This window comes from Aythya fuligula, chromosome 17 (assembly GCF_009819795.1).
Source record: "Aythya fuligula isolate bAytFul2 chromosome 17, bAytFul2.pri, whole genome shotgun sequence".
Classification (NCBI taxonomy): domain Eukaryota; kingdom Metazoa; phylum Chordata; class Aves; order Anseriformes; family Anatidae; genus Aythya; species Aythya fuligula.
In genome coordinates, this window is record NC_045575.1 from 5199394 (window position 1) to 5220482 (window position 21089).

General features: G+C 59.4%; 1 protein-coding gene across 1 annotated transcript; it reads left to right on the top strand.

Annotated features, from left to right (window-relative positions):
• The first annotated feature begins 226 nt into the window (after positions 1-226).
• On the top strand, positions 227-6459 carry PES1 (pescadillo ribosomal biogenesis factor 1). Its single transcript, XM_032199294.1, has 15 exons — positions 227-280; positions 807-886; positions 974-1127; positions 1217-1326; positions 1572-1743; positions 1878-1967; positions 2636-2752; positions 2914-2991; positions 3207-3296; positions 3478-3608; positions 3760-3885; positions 4054-4238; positions 4351-4496; positions 5456-5623; positions 6243-6459. The coding sequence occupies exons 1-15, from the start codon at positions 257-259 to the stop codon at positions 6327-6329; spliced, it is 1758 nt and encodes a 585-aa protein (XP_032055185.1). The 5' UTR covers positions 227-256; the 3' UTR covers positions 6330-6459.
• The last annotated feature ends 14630 nt before the right edge of the window (positions 6460-21089 follow it).

A 21089-nucleotide genomic window follows, 5' to 3' on the forward strand; every position in this document is an offset into this window, starting at 1 on the left:
CTCCCCGTTTCCCCCGCCCCTTTCCCCTCCTCCCCCCGGGCTGCCCGTGCCGTGCCTGCCCCGAGCCGTTCCCCCCGGATCCCCCCGAGCCCCCCAGACCCTCCCCAGCCCCTCACAACCCCCCTGCACCCCGCACCCCCCCGTCCCGTACCCCGCACCCCGCAGCCGGGCCGGGGGTGCAGCGGCCCCGCACAGGCGGGGTGGGGGCAGCCCGGGGCTTGCGGAGCGGCGGCACCACGAGGGAGGCGGCGGAGCCATGGGGGGGCTGGAGAAGAGAAAGGTACCGGGGGGGGACAGGGGACAGGGGAGAGGACCGGGGACTGGGGACTGGGGACTGGGGTCGGGGTCGGGACCGGGACCGGGACCGGGACCGGGACCGGGGACCGGGGACCGGGGACGGGACGGGACGCACCAGGGGCTGGTCCCGGTCCCGGTCCCGGTCCCGGTCCCGGTTCCCCCCCCCCGCCCTCGGTTCCCCCTTATTTCCCCTAGAGCTCCCCTACCTCGGTCCGGTCCCGGTTCCCTCTAGGTTCGCCCCCCCGGTTCCCCCTGGGTTCCCTTCTTCATCCTCCCCCGGGCTCCCCCCCCCCTTTACCCTCGGTTCTCCCCCCTTCCCCCCTGCCTCCACCCCCCCCGGTTCCCCTCCTCACCCCCCAGGGCTCCCCCCCACTCCCCCTGGCTCCCCTCATCCCCCCGCTTCTCCCCCTTTTCCCTCTTCCTCCATCCCCACCCCAATTTCCCAGCTGTGTCCCGGTGCCCCCCCCCCCCCCATGACACTGCTGTGACATCTTTCTCCCCCCTTCCAGTATGAGCGGGGCTCGGCCACCAACTACATCACCCGCAACAGGGCGCGGAAGAAGCTGCAGCTCAGCCTGGCCGACTTCAGGTGCGTGGTGCGGGGCCGGGGGGGCGCTGGCTTTGGGTTAAACCAGGCTGGGACCCGGCCTCACAGCCCCTGATCCCCCCCCCGCAGGCGCCTCTGCATCCTGAAGGGGATCTACCCGCACGAGCCCCGGCACAAGAAGAAGGTGAACAAAGGCTCCACGGCCCCCAGGACCTTTTATCTCCTCAAGGACATCAAGTTTCTCCTCCACGAGCCCATCGTCAATAAGTTTCGGGAGTATAAGGTGCCTGCCCTGCCCGAGGGCCCTTTTGGGGTGGGGTATGTGGTGTTTTGGCCCCCCTCCCCGGTGCTCAGCTCCCTCTGTGCCTGCAGATCTTCGTCCGCAAGCTGCGGAAGGCGTACGGCAAGAGCGAGTGGGGCACAGCGGAGCGGCTGAAGGACAACAAGCCCAGCTACAAGCTCGACCACATCGTGAAGGAGAGGTGAGCCCGGCTCACCAGGGGGGGCGGATTTTCCTCAGCAGAAATCAACTGAGGGCTCCTGTGAGGGTCTGGCTGCCCAACGGTGTCGCCCCCATCCCCACAGACCACCCGGCTGCCCCGAGGTGGCTGTGAGAGCCCGTTCCCTTTCTCAAGCAAGGTCTTCACCATTTGCTGCAGTCCCGGCTGGTTTCTGGTGGCTGTGGGGCTGGCTGTGATGCCACCTTCCCCCTCCTGCCCGGCCGCAGGTACCCAACCTTTGTAGACGCGCTGCGGGACCTGGACGATGCCCTCTCCATGTGCTTCCTCTTCTCCACTTTCCCCCGCACGGGCAAGTGCCACGTTCAGACCATCCAGCTCTGCCGGCGCCTGGCCGTCGAGTTCCTCAACTACGTCGTGGCGTCCCGCTCCCTGCGCAAGGTGGGTTCCCCAGCGAGGGACGAGTCCTGCTGGGCTGTCCCCGATGCTTCCTCACACCCCCTGCTGCCCCGGGGAAGGCTGATGAGAACCGAGGGACACCCCTGGCCTTCATCCCTCGCTCTGTTCCCCGCCAGGTCTTCCTCTCCATCAAGGGCATCTACTACCAGGCCGAGGTGCTGGGGCAGCCCGTCACCTGGATCACCCCTTACGCCTTCGCTCATGATGTGAGTACCCGGGCACAGCAGGACCTGTGCTGCTGCTGCTGCTTTGCTGTTCCCTTCCCTGGAGCCAAGGAGGGGTGGCGGGGACATCTCCTCCCTCTACATCTCCTCATTCTCGTGCTAGGGGGGCAAATCAGGCAGTGCCGGTGGTGGAATCCACGAGGCCTGGTTTGGCAGCCCTATGGGGACGTAGCCCCTTTCCATCAGGGATGGCAGTGACCGTGGCCCTGGTGCCTAGCCATACCAGTCTCCCCAGCTGTTACACTCCTCCTTTTATCAATTATTTTACCCAGCAATTAAAGATTAGCTGGTAGTTACCTCATCTGGAGGTGCCAAAGCACGTTGGACCCCGCGCCCTCTTCGCCAGGGTGGCAAGGCAGCGTGCTCACGGCACAGCCATCCCCACAGGGCTCTGTGGGAGCTGAGGGTGATGCAGCCTGCAGAGCTCTCCCTGTCCAGTGTCTGGAGGTGGGCATAAATCTCTAGACCTGGCTGTGAAGAGGGCAGGACCTTCCTCCATCTGCAGATGGGGCGAGTGAGCAGCGGGGCTGGTGGCCTGACCTCCCAGCAGCTTCGTGCCCCAAGCTGGTGCTGGGAGACCGGGACCCTGCACCTGATGAGGGGATCTGGTCCTTCATCCTCATTTTCTCACCCTCCCTGCCTGCCCGCAGCACCCCACGGATGTGGATTACCGCGTGATGGCCACCTTCACCGAGTTCTACACCACCTTGCTGGGCTTCGTCAACTTTCGCCTCTACCACTCGCTCAACCTGCACTATCCACCCAAGGTGAGGCCGCTGCCTGCCCCGGGGACACCGGGCTGGTGGCAGCACCTGCTGCAGGGAGCAGAGCCTCAGCAGGACCAGTGTGGGTGGTGGAAGGGCTGGAGCAGAGGGTGTTTGGGCGCTCCAGGCCTGGGAGCTGTCTCCCCATCTTTGTTTCTCCTCAGATCGATGGCCAGGCGGAGGTTGAATTAAAGCCTGCGGAGGGCAAGGAGTACGCCATGGATTCGGAGAGCTACCTGGAGGTGAGGGACGCTGCTGCTACCAGGGTCTGCGTTAGGACCTGTGTGGCTTTGGTGTCCACGTTGACTCCTCCTGGTGTGGAGAACTCATGGTGCAGGGACTGAGGAGCAGAGCCTGATCGCCCCTTTGGGCTGGCCAAAGGAGGGAATCGGTGCCTGCCCTCGGGGGATTTCCTCTGCGAGCCTGCCTCTTACATCTTCTCGGTCTCCTGCTGCAGAAACTGTCAGCTCTGAGCGCCAGCCTGGTGCGCGTGGTGGCACCGGCCCAGGAGGACGAGGTGGAGATGGATGAGTTCCCTGTGGAGGGGGTAAGAGCCTGGCAGGGTGGCTCTGCAGCACATCTCGTGGCTGGGTGAAGGCTGGGGCTGTGCAGTGTGGGAGCGGGGGGACAGGCAGGAGGATGGGGGCAGCACCCAGGAGCCCCCCATGCAGTGAGGGGCTTGGCAGGGGCAGTGTGTGGGAAGAGGCTGAATGCTTTGCTCTGAGCAGGAGACCGCTGAGCAGATGGACGCGAGGAGGAAGGAGCAAGAGGCCCTGGAGAAACACAAAAAGCTGTTTGAAGGGCTGCGCTTCTTCCTCAACAGGGAGGTTCCTCGAGAGCCGCTGGCCTTCATCATCCGGTACTTCCTTCATCAGCAGCCTTCCCCAGCAGCCCGACCTTCCCCGTTCCCTCCCAGTGGGACTGCTGAGGCCGATCTGCCTCGTGTCCCACGGGTGAGGTGACCCTGAGGGGCCTCTCCGGTGTGACCGCTCGGTGTATTTGGCTGGCAGGTGCTTTGGTGGCCAAGTGTCCTGGGACAAGTCCCTGTGCATCGGTGCCACCTACGACGTGAGCGACCCCTCCATCACCCACCAGATCGTCGACAGACCCCGGGTGGAGCAGCAGGTTGTGGGCAGGTGAGGCAAGTCACTTGTCCCCAGCATAGCCACCGGGGCTAGTGGCTGTCCCAAGCTGTCCCCATGCTCTTGTCTCCTCACATCCCGCTCTGCTGCAGTCCTGCAGCCCTCTGGGCTCCAGAGCCTGGGGCAGGAGGACGCGTTCTGACCCCCGGCTCTGTCCCACAGGTATTACCTGCAGCCTCAGTGGGTTTTTGACTCGGTCAATGCGAAGCTGTGCCTCCCTGTAGCTGATTATTTCCCTGGTGTGTTGCTGCCCCCACACCTCTCGCCCTTCGTGACGGAGCAGGAGGGAGACTACATCCCTCCGGAGAAGCTGAAACTGCTGGCCATGCAGCGGGGCGAGGACCCAGGTGATGCTCAGCTCCTGGGGCTGAAGAGGAGGGGAACCAGGCAGCACTGCTGCTTGGGCAGAGATCTGCAGTGTCAGCTCGCTCCCAGCTGACAGCAGTGGTCTCTCTGTAGGTGAAGAGAGTGAGGAGGACGAGGAGGAAGAGGAGGAGGAGGAGGAGGACAATGATAACGAGGAGGAGGAGGAAGAGGAAGAGTCTGAAAAGGAAGAGGAGATGAAATTGAAGAAGATGGAAGAGCAGAAGACTCAGAGCAACAAGGTGAGGTGCCTGGCAGCGGGACAGGAGCTCCAGGAGAGGGCAGCCTTTGTGAGTGCCCTCCCTGCCAGGGCTCAGCTCGCTGCAGCGTGTCCCAGCCAAGTCCTTGCTCTGGGACTGCTGTGGCCGAGCTGGTCCTGCAGCAGCCCCTGGGTCCTGAGCCCTTGCTAATGGGCTGTAGCTCCTGCTCACACCCAGCACCTGCTGAGTGGAAATCCTAGAATGGCTTCTGTTGGAAGGGATCTTAAAAAACATCCAGTTTCAGCTCTCCTTCCAAGGGTGGCGATGCCACCAACCAGACCAGGCTGCCCAGGGCCACGTCCAGCTTGGCCTTGACCAGCTGCAGGGATGGGGCATCCACAGCTTTCTGGGCAACTTGTGCCAGTGCCCCTCCACCCTGTGAGGGAAGAGTTTCCTCCTAACCTCTAATCTAAATCTTCTCTGAATTTAAAACCCTTTCCCCTTGTCCTATCACTGTCTGCCTGTGTAAAAATTATTTTTTATATTTTTTTCAAGCTCGCTTTAAGTTCTGAAAGGCCACAATGAGGTCTCCCTGGAGCCTTCTCTTTAGGCTGAACACCCCTACTTCTCTCAGCCTCTCTTCATAGGAGAGGTGCTCCAGCCCTCTGGTCACTTCAATGGCCCTCCTCTGGACCTGCTCAAACAGCCCCACATCCATTCATCCTCAATGAGTTCCTCTCCCCGTCCGTCCTCAAGTCTGGGATTGCCCCAGCCCAGGTGCAGCTCCTTGCACTTGAACTCATTGAACCTCAGCAGGTTTCCATCAGTCCATTTCTCGAGCTTGTCCACGTCCCTTTGGGTGTCATCCTTCTGGTGTACCAAGTGCATCCCTCAGCTTGGTGTCTTCTGCAAGCTTGCAGAGGTTATTCATGGTCCCACTGTCTGTTGAAACGTCTGTGGGCACCCAGCACGCAGGGTCCTGAGCTCTTGGCTCCCCGCAGGCGCTTCCTGTGAAGGTGACCGCTGGCAAGGTGAAGCTGGAGGACAAGAAACGCCTGGAGCAGGAACAGCAAAACGAGGAGAAGCGCCTGGCCATCATGATGATGAAGAAGAAGGAGAAATACCTCTACAAGAAGATCATGTTTGGCAAGAAACGCAAAATCCGAGAGGTATGAGGATAGGGATGCCTTGAGACAAGGAGCCCTGCGCTAGGTCTTTTCATACTGGCTTGCAGCTCGGGATCATTAAATCCTGTCCTGTGCCCATCTCGTGGGGAGGGAGCAGCCTCTGACAACCTTGTGCTTCCCCAGCTCTGGTTGCTGGAGGGAGCTTCACCCATAGCTGTGCCTCACGCAGCTCCCAGCCCTGCTGCAAGTGTGGGCAGAGCTGAAGCTGCTCTTCAGGGCTGAGCCTGTGTTGTCACAGGCTGGTCCCACATTTATCAAGCCTACAAACACTGCTGCCACTTGGGGGTTTCCAGCTCTTCTCCTTTCTCTCCTCCCTGTACCTGAGGAGGTGGTGAGGACACAAACCGCAGGTGTGCTGGGCTGAGGCTGTACAAGCCTCGTGCCTGGCATTACCAGGCTTTCAGGCGCTCAACCCTAACAGAGCAGAGTCTCCCTGTTTTCCCTCAGGGCCAAAGCATGTGCTCAGCAAGTAAAACTCAGGAGGTGCCACTGCTCCTCTCCATCCCCTGGGAGCAGAATGGGTTTGGTGGGTCTGAGGGTGGCGCAGCTCTCGGTGCTGGCAGACTGACCTGACCGTGGGTCTGGGGGGCTTTCTCTGCAGGTGAACAAACTTGCTGCAAAGAGGAAAGCCCACGATGATGCCATCAAAGAAGAAAAGAAGAAAAACAAGAAGGCGCGGCGAGCGTGATGGGGCATTGGCCCCCTGCACCAGGGGCTGGACTGGCTATGTGCTGCAGAGACCGTAGTGTTTGGGTGAAAAACCCTCAGCTTTGCTCTTGGGACAGAAATTGTAAATTAAAACGTTCCCTGTCTGTAAATGCAGCTCCTGCTGTGCCTTTCCCTGGGCTGGCTCGCTCCACACAGATGCTGGGTTAGTGCATGTCGGCAGCACTGCCTGTGCTGGGGGATTGGTGTCGCAGGCATGACACGAGAGGTGTCGTCTTTGTGCTGGTGCTACTTCTGCTTCCTCAGCCCCAGGGCAGCAAGGGTTGCCTGAGGAAGAGGAGGACAAGGCGTGCTCTGAGCTCTTGCGTCTCTCTTCAGCATTGTTCATTTTGCATGGCCACAGCTCTGGGATGTGCAAAATGTCCCTGCCCGCCTGCCTGGAGGCAGGATGCATGGGGTTGCTCAGCTTGGTGGGATGTGGTGGTGTGTTTGGAGGGGCAGGAGCTTGCATAGGGGCTGATGGGCTTCATCCCACAGCATCCTTCTGGACAGAATGAGCAGAATACAGATAGATAAAAGCATAATAAGTGGGGTGAGCAATAGGCTACAGGGTCGGGCCCACAGGGTTCTTGTAAATGGGGTTAGCCTGGTGAGCCTGTTCCATTGTGCGACAACCCTCTCAGTGAAGCACCTCTCCCTGCTGTCTAGCCTAAACCTCCTCTGTTGCAGTTTGACACCACTCCTGCAGGTCTATCACTGCTACTAAAGAGAACAGATGGCCTCCTCTTCCCCTTGTGAGGAAGCTGTAGATGGCAATAAGGTTTCCCTCAGCCTCCTTTTCCAGGATGAACAGGCCAAGTGGGGTGATGGGACCGGGGTGTGGGCTGGGCTGCAGACCCCAGGCTGCAAACCCCTTCCTGGGAGCGGCTGCGGAGACGCAGGCTGGAGCGGGGCAGTGGGTGCTGTCAGGGCAGCAACGCAACAGGGCAAAGAGTGGGCCCGGCACGGGGAAAGGGAGGAGAAAGCAGCAGGGGTGGGGATGGCAATGACCACTGTGTTTGCGACACTGACAGGTTTTCTGTGACTTTATTTTATTTTTTCTGTGTGGTGGAATAGGACCCTGATGACTTTCAGGTCCTTTGGGGCCGGCGTGTGTCCCAGTGTGTCCGGCCCCGGCCTCGGAGGGTCTTCTATTGTCCCCGGCGGGGTGGCCTCTTCTTGGATGGTGCAGAGGCCTGCGAGGAGCTGTTCTTCCTCTTGGGGGCTCGCCGGGGACCCCGAGGTGGGCAGCCCCTGCCCCGCCTGGTGGTGGAGGGCCCTGGTGCAGCCTCCTGCGGCTCCTCTTCAGGTGCTGCCTGCTCCATGGGGACCGCAGCTGGTGGGGAGCGAGGGCGGCTGGCGTTCCCTCCAAGGGCATCTCTTGATGCGCCGGGCCCCTCATCCCTGCTGGAGCTGGCAGGATGGAGAGAGGAGACTGCGCCGGCTGCAGGAGCCACCCCGTCGGGGCCAGATGGGATGGGCTCTGGCCCGGGGCTGGCCTCCCGATGCTCGGCTGCAGGAGGAACATGGAGGCCCAGCAGGCGGTGGGCCTCCCTGCTGCACCGCTGCACGGCGACGTCCAGGAGGTGCCGCACGAACGTCGCCGCGTTGTTCCCTCCCAGGTCTTCCTCCACCAGCTGGAGCAGCATCTCTTCCTCCAGCCCCACCAGGCGCAGGGTCTCCCTGATGGCGTTCTCCAGGAGCAGCGCCTCCAAACGCCGTGCCCCGAAGACTCTCCCGAGCTCGCGGCGCACCCAGGAGAGCAGGGGCCGGAGCAGAGCAGGGTGCTCCTGGAAGAGACGGCCCCAGGTGTCCGCGGGGAGGCCGCCCACCAGAGGGCTGGGTGCCACCCATGCAGCCCACGGCCAGGCTGCCTGGGCCCCAGAGGAGCTGTCGGCGGCGATGGATGCCGATGGGCTGATGACCAGCTCCTCAAACTTGTCATCAGCCTGCACCGAGTGCACGATGGACGTCAGCCTCCGCTTGCAGAGGGGGCACTCGGGCTTGGTGTCAGCCCACCGCTGGATGCACGCGAAGCAAAATTGGTGGCAGCATGGCAAGGTGAACGCGGGGCTGCCCCAGCTGTCCAGGCAGATGGGGCAGCGGGTGTCCAAGGCCGCGGCCATGCTTGCCACCAGCTGCGGTGGGCTGTGGGGAGCAGCAGGTGACGATGCGCTCCCTGGTGCAGACGCTGCAGCAGCGGGGGTCGCCCTGGAAGAGGAAGAGAGGGGCCACTGTCATTGTCTGTGCTGGGGAGGGTCCCTCAAATAGGGTCCCTCAAGGAGGATGCCTCTGCGGGCACATAGAGGAGTCCCTGTGCCGCCTACCTCTGCTGCTGCAGGTGCTCCTCCTGGATGTCCCAGCTGCCTGGTCGGACCAGGGCTGGGAGAAACGCAAATGTGGCTCTGGGGACGTGAACCTCTGAGAGCTCCACGAAGCAGCTCCGAGGCCACGACCCAGCACCAAGGCACGCCAAAGTCCGCGCTCCAGTCCTCGCACAACCGCTCGGCTGGAGGGGAGGCACAGGCCACTGGGCTGAGCTGCCGTGCCCAGATTTAAGCAGGGAGGGCCACGCAGTCACAAAAGCGCATCAGCGGGATGTCACAGACAGTGGCCGGGCACATCGCCGCCCACCAGCTGGAGACATCGCCACCGGGATGTCCCAGTCCATCACAGCGACATCACAGTGGACTGTCCTCACCTTCCTCACCTGCAGCACGTTCTCCAGCAGTTCTCCAGCCCCAGCACATGTTTCTGGGCTTTCCGCAGTGCCACTGCCTGCTCCATCCACCGTGTCTTGTGGGCTTGGCACTGGTGTTTCATATCAGCCCTTGAGGCTGAAGTCTCTTGGATTGTTCAGCCTGGAAGAGGCTGAGGGGAGACCTCATTGCAGTCTGCAGCTTCCCCACAAGGGAGAGCGGAGAGGAAGGTGCTGATCTCTTCCCTCTGGTGACCTGTGCTTCAGTGATAGGACCCGAGTGAATGGCCTGTAGCTCGCCCAGTGCCACTAGCGGGGCTTACACAGGCTACAATTAAAAGAAAAATAAAAGCCATGACTGTTCCACAGACAATGTCTTGGTCTTACTCAAAAGCAAGCTCACAGCAGTGCCTGTGGGTGCTGCTAGCAATGGCATTTATGGGGGACTCTCGCCTTGAGTCCTGGGATGCTCTGACTCGCCAGGACGCTCTCTAACAGTCTGGGACTCTCTAGGACACACTGTGAGACTTTGATCTTTCTTTTCATTTCCAAATGTTTCAAACACAAACCACAAAATCACTCTTCTGTGCCAATGGTTACCTAAGAAGCGCCCAATCCCTTTTTTTGCATCTTCTCAAGCTTTAGCAGAGCATTGAAGGACATGCTCATGGAAGAACCTTTCCTTCTGCCGCCTTACTTTTGTGTGCTGCAACAGAAGATCCATGATCCAGTATGCTTCCTGATTTCCCAGCTGAAGACCCAAATCAGTTTTAAAAAAAAAAACAACGTAACACAGAGTACACGAACTGGGCATTAAAAGGAAATGACCTTCTCTGAAAAATCTCTGTTGTTCTGTTCCCTGTTGCAAATGTCTTACAAGCATCGATTCAGCAGCTGCTGTGTTCAGAGAACTGCTCAGCATCAAATCATAGAAACATGGGATGGTTTGGGTTGGAAGCAGCCTTAAAGATCTTCTCACTCCAACTCCTGCCAGGGGCAGGGACACCTCCCACTAGACCACGTTGCTCAAAGCCCCATCCAAGCTGGCCTCGAACACTTCCAAGGATGGGGCATCCACAGCTTCTCTGGGCAACCTGTGCCAGTGCCTCACCACCCTCATCATGAAGAATTTCTTGCAAATATCTCATGTAAATCTACCCTCTTTTAGCTTCAAGGCTGCAGAGGGGACAGAGACAGGCTCTCTCCAGTGGTGCCCAGTGCCAGCACACGAGGCAACGGGCACCAGCAGGAGCACAGGAGGTTCCCTCTGAACACCAGCACTGCTGTGCTGCGAGGGTGTCAGAGCCCTGCACAGCTTGCTCCCTCCTGAGAGATCTTCCAAAGCGGCCTGGACGTGGGCCCCCTGCTCTGGATGGCCCTGCTGGAGCAGGCCGTTTGGACAAGATGTTCCCCAGGGATTGTCAAGAAGCTTAAACCCCGCGCTGGTGGCCATGCTGTAGGGACACGTCTAGGCAGCGGGAGCACCCAACTGCCCTTCCAGCAGCCCCGAGGGCTCCTGCACCTCCTTGGTGGTGCTAGCAGTTATGGTGACCTTGGGGAAGAGGAAATTACACTGGAGTTAATCACTAAATTAAAGAAAAATATGGAAAATATATAGAAACTGTATGGAAAATCTAGAGGGGCCATGGCCACCGCCATGCATAACTTGGGAGAGGATTCCTCTTGGGAGAGGATTCATCAACAACAGCTGTGTTATCCCACTCCATCTGTACATCTCTGCCTCTCTTCTAAACCCACATCCCAACATTTTTTTCCTCAGAACACAACCTCCCCCCCGCCTGCCCGCCCCGAAGGCCTGTGTGCAGCCCCGGAGCCTAACATGGCTGCCGCCCGAGGGCAAACCTCTCTTGCTCCCCACTCGGGTGGGTGCTTCCCCAGGAGTTATAGAGAGAAATACCTCTACAAGAAGATCATGTTTGGCAAGAAATGCAAAATACGAGAGGTATGAGGATAGGGATGCCCTGAGACAAGGAGCCCTGCGCTAGGTCTTATTGAACTGGCTTGCTCTGAGCTCTTGCATCTCTCTTCAGCATTGTTCATTTTGCATGGCCACAGCTCTGGGATGTGCAAAATGTCCCTGCCAGCCTGCTTGGAGGCAGGGTGCGTGGGGTTGCTCAGCTTGGTGGGATGTGGTGGTGTGTTTGGAGGGGCAGGAGCTTGCATAGGGCCTGGTGGGCTTCATCCCACAGCATCCTTCTGGACAGAATGAGCAGAATACAGATAGATAAAAGCATAATAAGTGGGGTGAGCAATTGGCTAAAGGGTCGGGCCCAGAGGGTTCTTGTAAATGGGGTTAGCCTGGTGAGCCTGTTCCATTGTGCGACAACCCTCTCAGTGAAGCACCTCTTCCTGCTGTCTAGCCTAAACCTCCTCTGTTGCAGTTTGACACCACTCCTGCAGGTCTATCACTGGTGACTGAAGAGAATAGATGGCCTCCTCTTCCCCTTGTGAGGTAGCTGTAGATGGCAATAAGGTCTCCCTCAGCCTCCTTTTCCAGGATGAACAGGCCAAGTGGGGTGATGGGACCGGGGTGTGGGCTGGGCTGGAGACCCCAGGCTGCAAACCCCTTCCTGGGAGCGGCTGCGGAGAATCAGGCTGGAGCGGGGCAGTGGGTGCTGTCAGGGCAGCAACGCAACAGGGCAAAGAGTGGGCCCGGCATGGGGAAAGGGAGGAGAAAGCAGCAGGGGTGGGGATGGCAATGACCACTGTGTTTGCGACACTGACGGGTTTTCTGTGACTTTATTTTATTTTATTTTTTTCTGTGTGGTGGAATAGGACCCTGATGACTTTCAGGTCCTTTGGGGCCGGCGTGTGTCCCAGTGTGTCCGGCCCCGGCCTCGGAGGGTCTTCTATTGTCCCCGGCGGGGTGGCCTCTTCTTGGATGGTGCAGAGGCCTGCGAGGAGCTGTTCTTCCTCTTGGGGGCTCGCCGGGGACCCCGAGGTGGGCAGCCCCTGCCCCGCCTGGTGGTGGAGGGCCCTGGTGCAGCCTCCTGCGGCTCCTCTTCAGGTGCTGCCTGCTCCATGGGGACCGCAGCTGGTGGGGAGTGAGGGTGGCTGGCGTTCCCTCCAAGGGCATCTCTTGATGCGCCGGGCCCCTCATCCCTGCTGGAGCTGGCAGGATGGAGAGAGGAGACTGCGCCGGCTGCAGGAGCCACCCCGTCGGGGCCAGATGGGATGGGCTCTGGCACGGGGCTGGCCTCCCGATGCTGGGCTGCAGGAGGAACGTTGAGGCCCAGCAGGCGGTGGGCCTCCCTGCTGCACCGCTGCACGGCGACGTCCAGGAGGTGCCGCACGAACGTCGCCGCGTTGTTCCCTCCCAGGTCTTCCTCCACCAGCTGGAGCAGCATCTCTTCCTCCAGCCCCACCAGGCGCAGGGTCTCCCTGATGGCGTTCTCCAGGAGCAGCGCCTCCAAACGCCGTGCCCCGAAGACTCTCCCGAGCTCGCGGCGCACCCAGGAGAGCAGGGGCCGGAGCAGAGCAGGGTGCTCCTGGAAGAGACGGCCCCAGGTGTCCGCGGGGAGGCCGCCCACCAGAGGGCTGGGTGCCACCCATGCAGCCCACGGCCAGGCTGCCTGGGCCCCAGAGGAGCTGTCGGCGGCGATGGATGCCGATGGGCTGATGACCAGCTCCTCAAACTTGTCATCAGCCTGCACCGAGTGCACGATGGACGTCAGCCTCCGCTTGCAGAGGGGGCACTCGGGCTTGGTGTCAGCCCACCGCTGGATGCAGGCGAAGCAAAACTGGTGGCAGCACGGCAAGGTGAACGCGGGGCTGCCCCAGCTGTCCAGGCAGATGGGGCAGCGGGTGTCCAAGGCCGCGGCCATGCTTGCCACCAGCTGCGGTGGGCTGTGGGGAGCAGCAGGTGACGATGCGCTCCCTGGTGCAGACGCTGCAGCAGCGGGGGTCGCCCTGGAAGAGGAAGAGAGGGGCCACTGTCATTGTCTGGCCTGGGGAGGGTCCCTCAAGGAGGATGCCTCTGCGGGCACAGAGAGGAGTCCCTGTGCCGCCTACCTCTGCTGCTGCAGGTGCTCCTCCTGGATGTCCCAGCTGCCTGGTCGGACCAGGGCTGGGAGAAACGCAAATGTGGCTCTGGGGACGTGAACCTCTGAGAGCTCCACGAAGCAGCTCCGAGGCCACGACCCAGCACCAAGGCACGCCAAAGTCCGCGCTCCAGTCCTCGCACAACCGCTCGGCTGGAGGGGAGGCACAGGCCACTGGGCTGAGCTGCCGTGCCCAGATTTAAGCAGTGAGGGCCACGCAGTCACAAAAGCGCATCAGCGGGATGTCACAGACAGCGGCCGGGCACATCGCCGCCCACCAGCTGGGGACATCGCCACCGGGATGTCCCGGTCCATCACAGCGACATCACAGTGGACTGTCCTCACCTTCCTCACCTGCAGCACGTTCTCCAGCAGTTCTCCAGCCCCAGCACATGTTTCTGGGCTTTCTGCAGTGCCACTGCCTGCTCCATGCACCGCATCTTGTGGGCTTGGCACTGGTGTTTCATATCAGCCCTTGAGGCTGAAGTCTCTTGGATTGTTCAGCCTGGAGGAGGCTGAGGGGAGACCTCATTGCAGTCTGCAGCTTCCCCATGAGGGAGAGCGGAGAGGCAGGTGCTGATCTCTTCCCTTTGGTGACCTGTGCTTCAGCGATAGGTCCTGAGTGAATTTCCTGTAGCTCGCCCAGTGCCACTAGCAGGGCTTAAATAGGCTACAATTAAAAGAAAAATAAAAGCCGTGACTGTTCCACAGACAATGTCTTGGTCTTACTCAAAAGCAAGCTCACAGCAGCGCCTGTGGGTGCTGCTAGCAATGACATTTATGGGGCACTCTTGCCTTGAGTCCTGGGATGCTCTGACTCGCCAGGACGCTCTCTAACAGTCTAGGACTCTAGGACACACTGTGAGACTCTGATGCTTTCTTTTCATTTACAAAAGTTTCAAACACAAACCACAAAATCACTCTTCTGTGCCAATGGTTACACAAGAAGCGCCCAATCCCTTTTTTTGCATCTTCTCAAGCCTTAGCAGAGCACTGAAGGACATGCTCATGGAAGAACCTTTCCTTCTGCCGCCTTACTTTCGTGTGCTGCAACAGAAGATCCATGATCCAGTATGCTTCCTGATTTCCCAGCTAGTGATGGAAATCAGGTTTCAACAACAACAACGTAACAGAGTACACCAACAGGGCATTAAAAGGACATGACCTTCTCTGAAAAATCCCTGTTGCTCTGTTCCCTGTTGCAAATGTCTTACAAGCATCGATTCAGCAGCTGCTGTGTTCAAAGAACTGCTCAGCATCAAATCATAGAAACATGGGATGGTTTGGGTTGGAAGCAGCCTTAAAGATCATCTCATTCCAACTCCTGCCAGGGGCAGGGACACCTCCCACTAGACCACGTTGCTCAAAGCCCCATCCAACCTGGCCTTGAGCACTTCAAGGGACGGGGCATCCACAGCTTCTCTGGACAACCTGTTCCAGCGCCTCACCACCCTCATCATGAAGAATTTCTTGTAAATATCTCATCTAAATCTACCCTCTTTCAGCTTCAAGGCTGCAGAGGGGACAGAGACAGGCTCTCTCCAGTGGTGCCCAGTGCCAGCACACGAGGCAGCGGGCACCAGCAGGAGCACAGGAGGTTCCCTCTGAACACCAGCACTGCTGTGCTCTGAGTGTGTCAGAGCCCTGCACAGCTTGCTCCCTCCTGAGAGATCTTCCAAAGCGGCCTGGACGTGGGCCCCCTGCTCTGGATGGCCCTGCTGGAGCAGGCCGTTTGGACAAGATGTTCCCCAGGGATTGTCAAGAGGTTTAAACCCCGCGCTGGTGGCCATGCTGTAGGGACACGTCTAGGCAGCGGGAGCTCCCAACTGCCCTTCCAGCAGCCCCGAGGGCTCCTGCACCTCCTTGGTGGTGCTAGCAGTTATGGTGACCTTGGGGAAGAGGAAATTACACTGGGGTTAATCACTAAATTAAAGCAATATATGGAAAAGATATACAAAATGTATGGAAAATCTAGAGGGGCCATGGCCACCGCCATGCATAACTTGGGAGAGGATTCCTTTTGGGAGAGGATTCATCAACAACAGCTGTGTTATCCCACTCCATCTGTACATTTCTGCCTCTCTTCTAAACCCACATCCCAACATTTTTTTCCTCAGAACACAACCTCCCCCCTGCCTGCCCGCCCCAAAGACCTGTGTGCAGCCCCGGAGCCTAACGTGGCTGCCGCCCGAGGGCAAACCTCTCTTGCTCCCCACTCGGGTGGGTGCTTCCCCAGGAGTTATCGAGAGAAATACCTCTACAAGAAGATCATGTTTGGCAAGAAACGCAAAATACGAGAGGTATGAGGATAGGGATGCCCTGAGACAAGGAGCCCTGCGCTAGGTCTTATTGAACTTCTTGCTCTCAGCTCTTGCATCTCTCTTCAGCGTTGTTCATTTTGCATGGCCACAGCTCTGGGATGTGCAAAATGTCCCTGCCAGCCTGCTTGGAGGCAGGGTGCGTGGGGTTGCTCAGCTTGGTGGGATGTGGTGGTGTGCTTGGAGGGGCAGGAGCTTGCATAGGGCCTGGTGGGCTTCATCCCACAGCATCCTTCTGGACAGAATGAGCAGAATACAGTTAGATAAAAGCATAATAAGTGGGGTGAGCAATTGGCTAAAGGGTCGGGCCCAGAGGGTTCTTGTAAATGGGGTTAGCCTGGTGAGCCTGTTCCATTGTGCAACAACCCTCTCAGTGAAGCACCTCTCCCTGCTGTCTAGCCTAAACCTCCTCTGTTGCAGTTTGACACCGTTCCCGCAGGTCTATCAATGGTACTAAAGAGATCGCCTCAGCTCCCCCTTTTGAGGAAGCTGTAGATGGCAATAAGGTCTCCCTCAGCCTCCTTTTCCAGGATGAACAGGCCAAGTGGGGTGATGGGACCGGGGTGTGGGCTGGGCTGCAGACCCCAGGCTGCAAACCCCTTCCTGGGAGCGGCTGCGGAGAATCAGGCTGGAGCGGGGCAGTGGGTGCTGTCAGGGCAGCAACGCAACAGGGCAAAGAGTGGGCCCGGCATGGGGAAAGGGAGGAGAAAGCAGCAGGGGTGGGGATGGCAATGACCACTGTGTTTGCGACACTGACAGGTTTTCTGTGACTTTATTTTATTTTTTCTGTGTGGTGGAATAGGACCCTGATGACTTTCAGGTCCTTTGGGGCCGGCGTGTGTCCCAGTGTGTCCGGCCCCGGCCTCGGAGGGTCTTCTATTGTCCCCGGCGGGGTGGCCTCTTCTTGGATGGTGGAGAGGCCTGCGAGGAGCTGTTCTTCCTCTTGGGGGCTCGCCGGGGACCCCGAGGTGGGCAGCCCCTGCCCCGCCTGGTGGTGGAGGGCCCTGGTGCAGCCTCCTGCGGCTCCTCTTCAGGTGCTGCCTGCTCCATGGGGACCGCAGCTGGTGGGGAGTGAGGGCGGCTGGCGTTCCCTCCAAGGGCATCTCTTGATGCGCCGGGCCCCTCATCCCTGCTGGAGCTGGCAGGATGGAGAGAGGAGACTGCGCCGGCTGCAGGAGCCACCCCGTCGGGGCCAGATGGGATGGGCTCTGGCCCGGGGCTGGCCTCCCGATGCTCGGCTGCAGGAGGAACATGGAGGCCCAGCAGGCGGTGGGCCTCCCTGCTGCACCGCTGCACGGCGACGTCCAGGAGGTGCCGCACGAACGTCGCCGCGTTGTTCCCTCCCAGGTCTTCCTCCACCAGCTGGAGCAGCATCTCTTCCTCCAGCCCCACCAGGCGCAGGGTCTCCCTGATGGCGTTCTCCAGGAGCAGCGCCTCCAAACGCCGTGCCCCGAAGACTCTCCCGAGCTCGCGGCGCACCCAGGAGAGCAGGGGCCGGAGCAGAGCAGGGTGCTCCTGGAAGAGACGGCCCCAGGTGTCCGCGGGGAGGCCGCCCACCAGAGGGCTGGGTGCCACCCATGCAGCCCACGGCCAGGCTGCCTGGGCCCCAGAGGAGCTGTCGGCGGCGATGGATGCCGATGGGCTGATGACCAGCTCCTCAAACTTGTCATCAGCCTGCACCGAGTGCACGATGGACGTCAGCCTCCGCTTGCAGAGGGGGCACTCGGGCTTGGTGTCAGCCCACCGCTGGATGCAGGCGAAGCAAAATTGGTGGCAGCATGGCAAGGTGAACGCGGGGCTGCCCCAGCTGTCCAGGCAGATGGGGCAGCGGGTGTCCAAGGCCGCGGCCATGCTTGCCACCAGCTGCGGTGGGCTGTGGGGAGCAGCAGGTGACGATGCGCTCCCTGGTGCAGACGCTGCAGCAGCGGGGGTCGCCCTGGAAGAGGAAGAGAGGGGCCACTGTCATTGTCTGGGCTGGGGACGGTCCCTCAAATAGGGTCCCTCTGCGGGCACATAGAGGAGTCCCTGTGCCGCCTACCTCTGCTGCTGCAGGTGCTCCTCCTGGATGTCCCAGCTGCCTGGTCGGACCAGGGCTGGGAGAAACGCAAATGTGGCTCTGGGGACGTGAACCTCTGAGAGCTCCACGAAGCAGCTCTGAGGCCACGACCCAGCACCAAGGCACGCCAAAGTCCGCGCTCCAGTCCTCGCACAACCGCTCGGCTGGAGGGGAGGCACAGGCCACTGGGCTGAGCTGCCGTGCCCAGATTTAAGCAGGGAGGGCCACGCAGTCACAAAAGCGCATCAGCGGGATGTCACAGACAGCGGCCGGGCACATCGCCGCCCACCAGCTGGGGACATCGCCACCGGGATGTCCCAGTCCATCACAGCGACATCACAGTGGACTGTCCTCACCTTCCTCACCTGCAGCACGTTCTCCAGCAGTTCTCCAGCCCCAGCACATGTTTCTGGGCTTTCCGCAGTGCCACCGCCTGCTCCATCCACCGCGTCTTGTGGGCTTGGCACTGGTGTTTCATATCAGCCCTTGAGGCTGAAGTCTCTTGGATTGTTCAGCCTGGAGGAGGCTGAGTGGAGACCTCATTGCAGTCTGCAGCTTCCCCACGAGGGAGAGCGGAGAGGCAGGTGCTGATCTCTCTCTTCCCTCTGGTGACCTGTGCTTCAGCAATAGGTCCTGAGTGAATGGCCTGTAGCTCGCCCAGTGCCACTAGCAGTTCTTACATAGGCTACAATTAAAAGAAAAATAAAAGCCGTGACTGTTCCACAGACAATGTCTTGGTCTGACTCAAAAGCAAGCTCACAGCAGCGCCTGTGGGTGCTGCTAGCAATGGCATTTATGGGGGACTCTCGCCTTGAGTCCTGGGATGCTCTGACTCGCCAGGACGCTCTCTAACAGACTGTGACTTTCTAGGACACACTGTGAGACTCTGATGCTTTCTTTTCATTTACAAATGTTTCAAACACAAACCACAAAATCACTCTTCTGTGCCAATGGTTACACAAGAAGTGCCCAATCCCTTTTTTTTTTGCATCTTCTCAACCCTTAGCAGAGCATTGAAGGACATGCTCATGGAAGAACCTTTCCTTCTGCAGATTTACTTTCGTTTGCTACAACTGAAACTCCATGATCCAGTATGCTTCCTGATTTCCCAGCTGGTGATGGAAATCAGGTTTCAAAGACAAAAACAACGTAACACAGAGTACACCAACTGGGCATTAAAAGGACATGACCTTCTCTGAAAAATCCCTGTTGCTCTGTTCCCTGTTGCAAATGTCTTACAAGCATCGATTCAGCAGCTGCTGTGTTCAAAGAACTGCTCAGCATCAAATCATAGAAACATGGGATGGTTTGGGTTGGAAGCAGCCTTAAAGATCATCTCACTCCAACTCCTGCCAGGGGCAGGGACACCTCCCACTAGACCAGGTTGCTCAAAGCCCCATCCAACCTTGCCTTACACACTTCAAGGGATGGGGCATCCAGAGCTTCACTGGATAACCAGTTCCAGCGCCTCACCACCCTCATCATGAAGAATTTCTTGCAAATATCTCATCTAAATCTACCCTCTTTCAGCTTCAAGGCTGCAGAGGGGACAGAGACAGGCTCTCTCCAGTGGTGTCCAGTGCCAGCACACGAGGCAGCCCTTCCAGCAGCCCTGAAGACTCCTGCATCTCCTTAGTGGTGCTAGCAGTTATGGTGACCTTGGGGAAGAGGAAATTACACTGGGGTTAATCACTAAATTAAAGCAATATATGGAAAATATGTAGAAAATGTATGGAAAATCTAGAGGGGCCATGGCCACTGCCATGCATATCTTGGGAGAGGATTCCTCTTGGGAGAGGATTCATCAACAACAGCTTTGTTATCCCACTCCACCCGTACATCTCTGCCTCTCTTCTAAACCCACATCCCAACATTTTGTTCCTCAGAACACAACCTCCCCCCCGCCTGCCCGCCCCAAAGACCTGTGTGCAGCCCCGGAGCCTAACATGGCTGCCGCCCGAGGGCAAACCTCTCTTGCTCCCCACTCGGGTGGGTGCTTCCCCAGGAGTTATCGAGAGAAATACCTCTACAAGAAGATCATGTTTGGCAAGAAACGCAAAATACGAGAGGTATGAGGATAGGGATGCCCTGAGACAAGGAGCCCTGCGCTAGGTCTTATTGAACTTCTTGCTCTCAGCTCTTGCATCTCTCTTCAGCGTTGTTCATTTTGCATGGCCACAGCTCTGGGATGTGCAAAATGTCCCTGCCAGCCTGCTTGGAGGCAGGGTGCGTGGGGTTGCTCAGCTTGGTGGGATGTGGTGGTGTGCTTGGAGGGGCAGGAGCTTGCATAGGGCCTGGTGGGCTTCATCCCACAGCATCCTTCTGGACAGAATGAGCAGAATACAGTTAGATAAAAGCATAATAAGTGGGGTGAGCAATTGGCTAAAGGGTCGGGCCCAGAGGGTTCTTGTAAATGGGGTTAGCCTGGTGAGCCTGTTCCATTGTGCGACAACCCTCACAGTGAAGAACCTCTCCCTGCTGTCTAGCCTAAACCTCCTCTGTTGCAGTTTGACACCACTCCTGCAGGTCTATCACTGGTACTAAAGAGAATAGATGGCCTCCTCTTCCCCTTGTGAGGAAGCTGTAGATGGCAATAAGGTCTCCCTCAGCCTCCTTTTCCAGGATGAACAGGCCAAGTGGGGTGATGGGACCGGGGTGTGGGCTGGGCTGGAGACCCCAGGCTGCAAACCCCTTCCTGGGAGCGGCTGCGGAGTCGCAGGCTGGAGCGGGGCAGTGGGTGCTGTCAGAGCAGCAACGCAACAGGGCAACAAGTGGGCCCGGCATGGGGAAAGGGAGGAGAAAGCAGCAGGGGTGGGGATGGCAATGACCACTGTGTTTGCGACACTGACAGGTTTTCTGTGACTTTATTTTATTTTTTCTGTGTGGTGGAATAGGACCCTGATGACTTTCAGGTCCTTTGGGGCCGGCGTGTGTCCCAGTGTGTCCGGCCCCGGCCTCGGAGGGTCTTCTATTGTCCCCGGCGGGGTGGCCTCTTCTTGGATGGTGGAGAGGCCTGCGAGGAGCTGTTCTTCCTCTTGGGGGCTCGCCGGGGACCCCGAGGTGGGCAGCCCCTGCCCCGCCTGGTGGTGGAGGGCCCTGGTGCAGCCTCCTGCGGCTCCTCTTCAGGTGCTGCCTGCTCCACGGGGACCGCAGCTGGTGGGGAGTGAGGGCGGCTGGCGTTCCCTCCAAGGGCATCTCTTGATGCGCCGGGCCCCTCATCCCTGCTGGAGCTGGCAGGATGGAGAGAGGAGACTGCGCCGGCTAGAGGAGCCACCCCGTCGGGGCCAGATGGGATGGGCTCTGGCCCGGGGCTGGCCTCCCGATGCTGGGCTGCAGGAGGAACGTTGAGGCCCAGCAGGCGGTGGGCCTCCCTGCTGCACCGCTGCACGGCGACGTCCAGGAGGTGCCGCACGAACGTCGCCGCGTTGTTCCCTCCCAGGTCTTCCTCCACCAGCTGGAGCAGCATCTCTTCCTCCAGCCCCACCAGGCGCAGGGTCTCCCTGATGGCGTTCTCCAGGAGCAGCGCCTCCAAACGCCGTGCCCCGAAGACTCTCCCGAGCTCGCGGCGCACCCAGGAGAGCAGGGGCCGGAGCAGAGCAGGGTGCTCCTG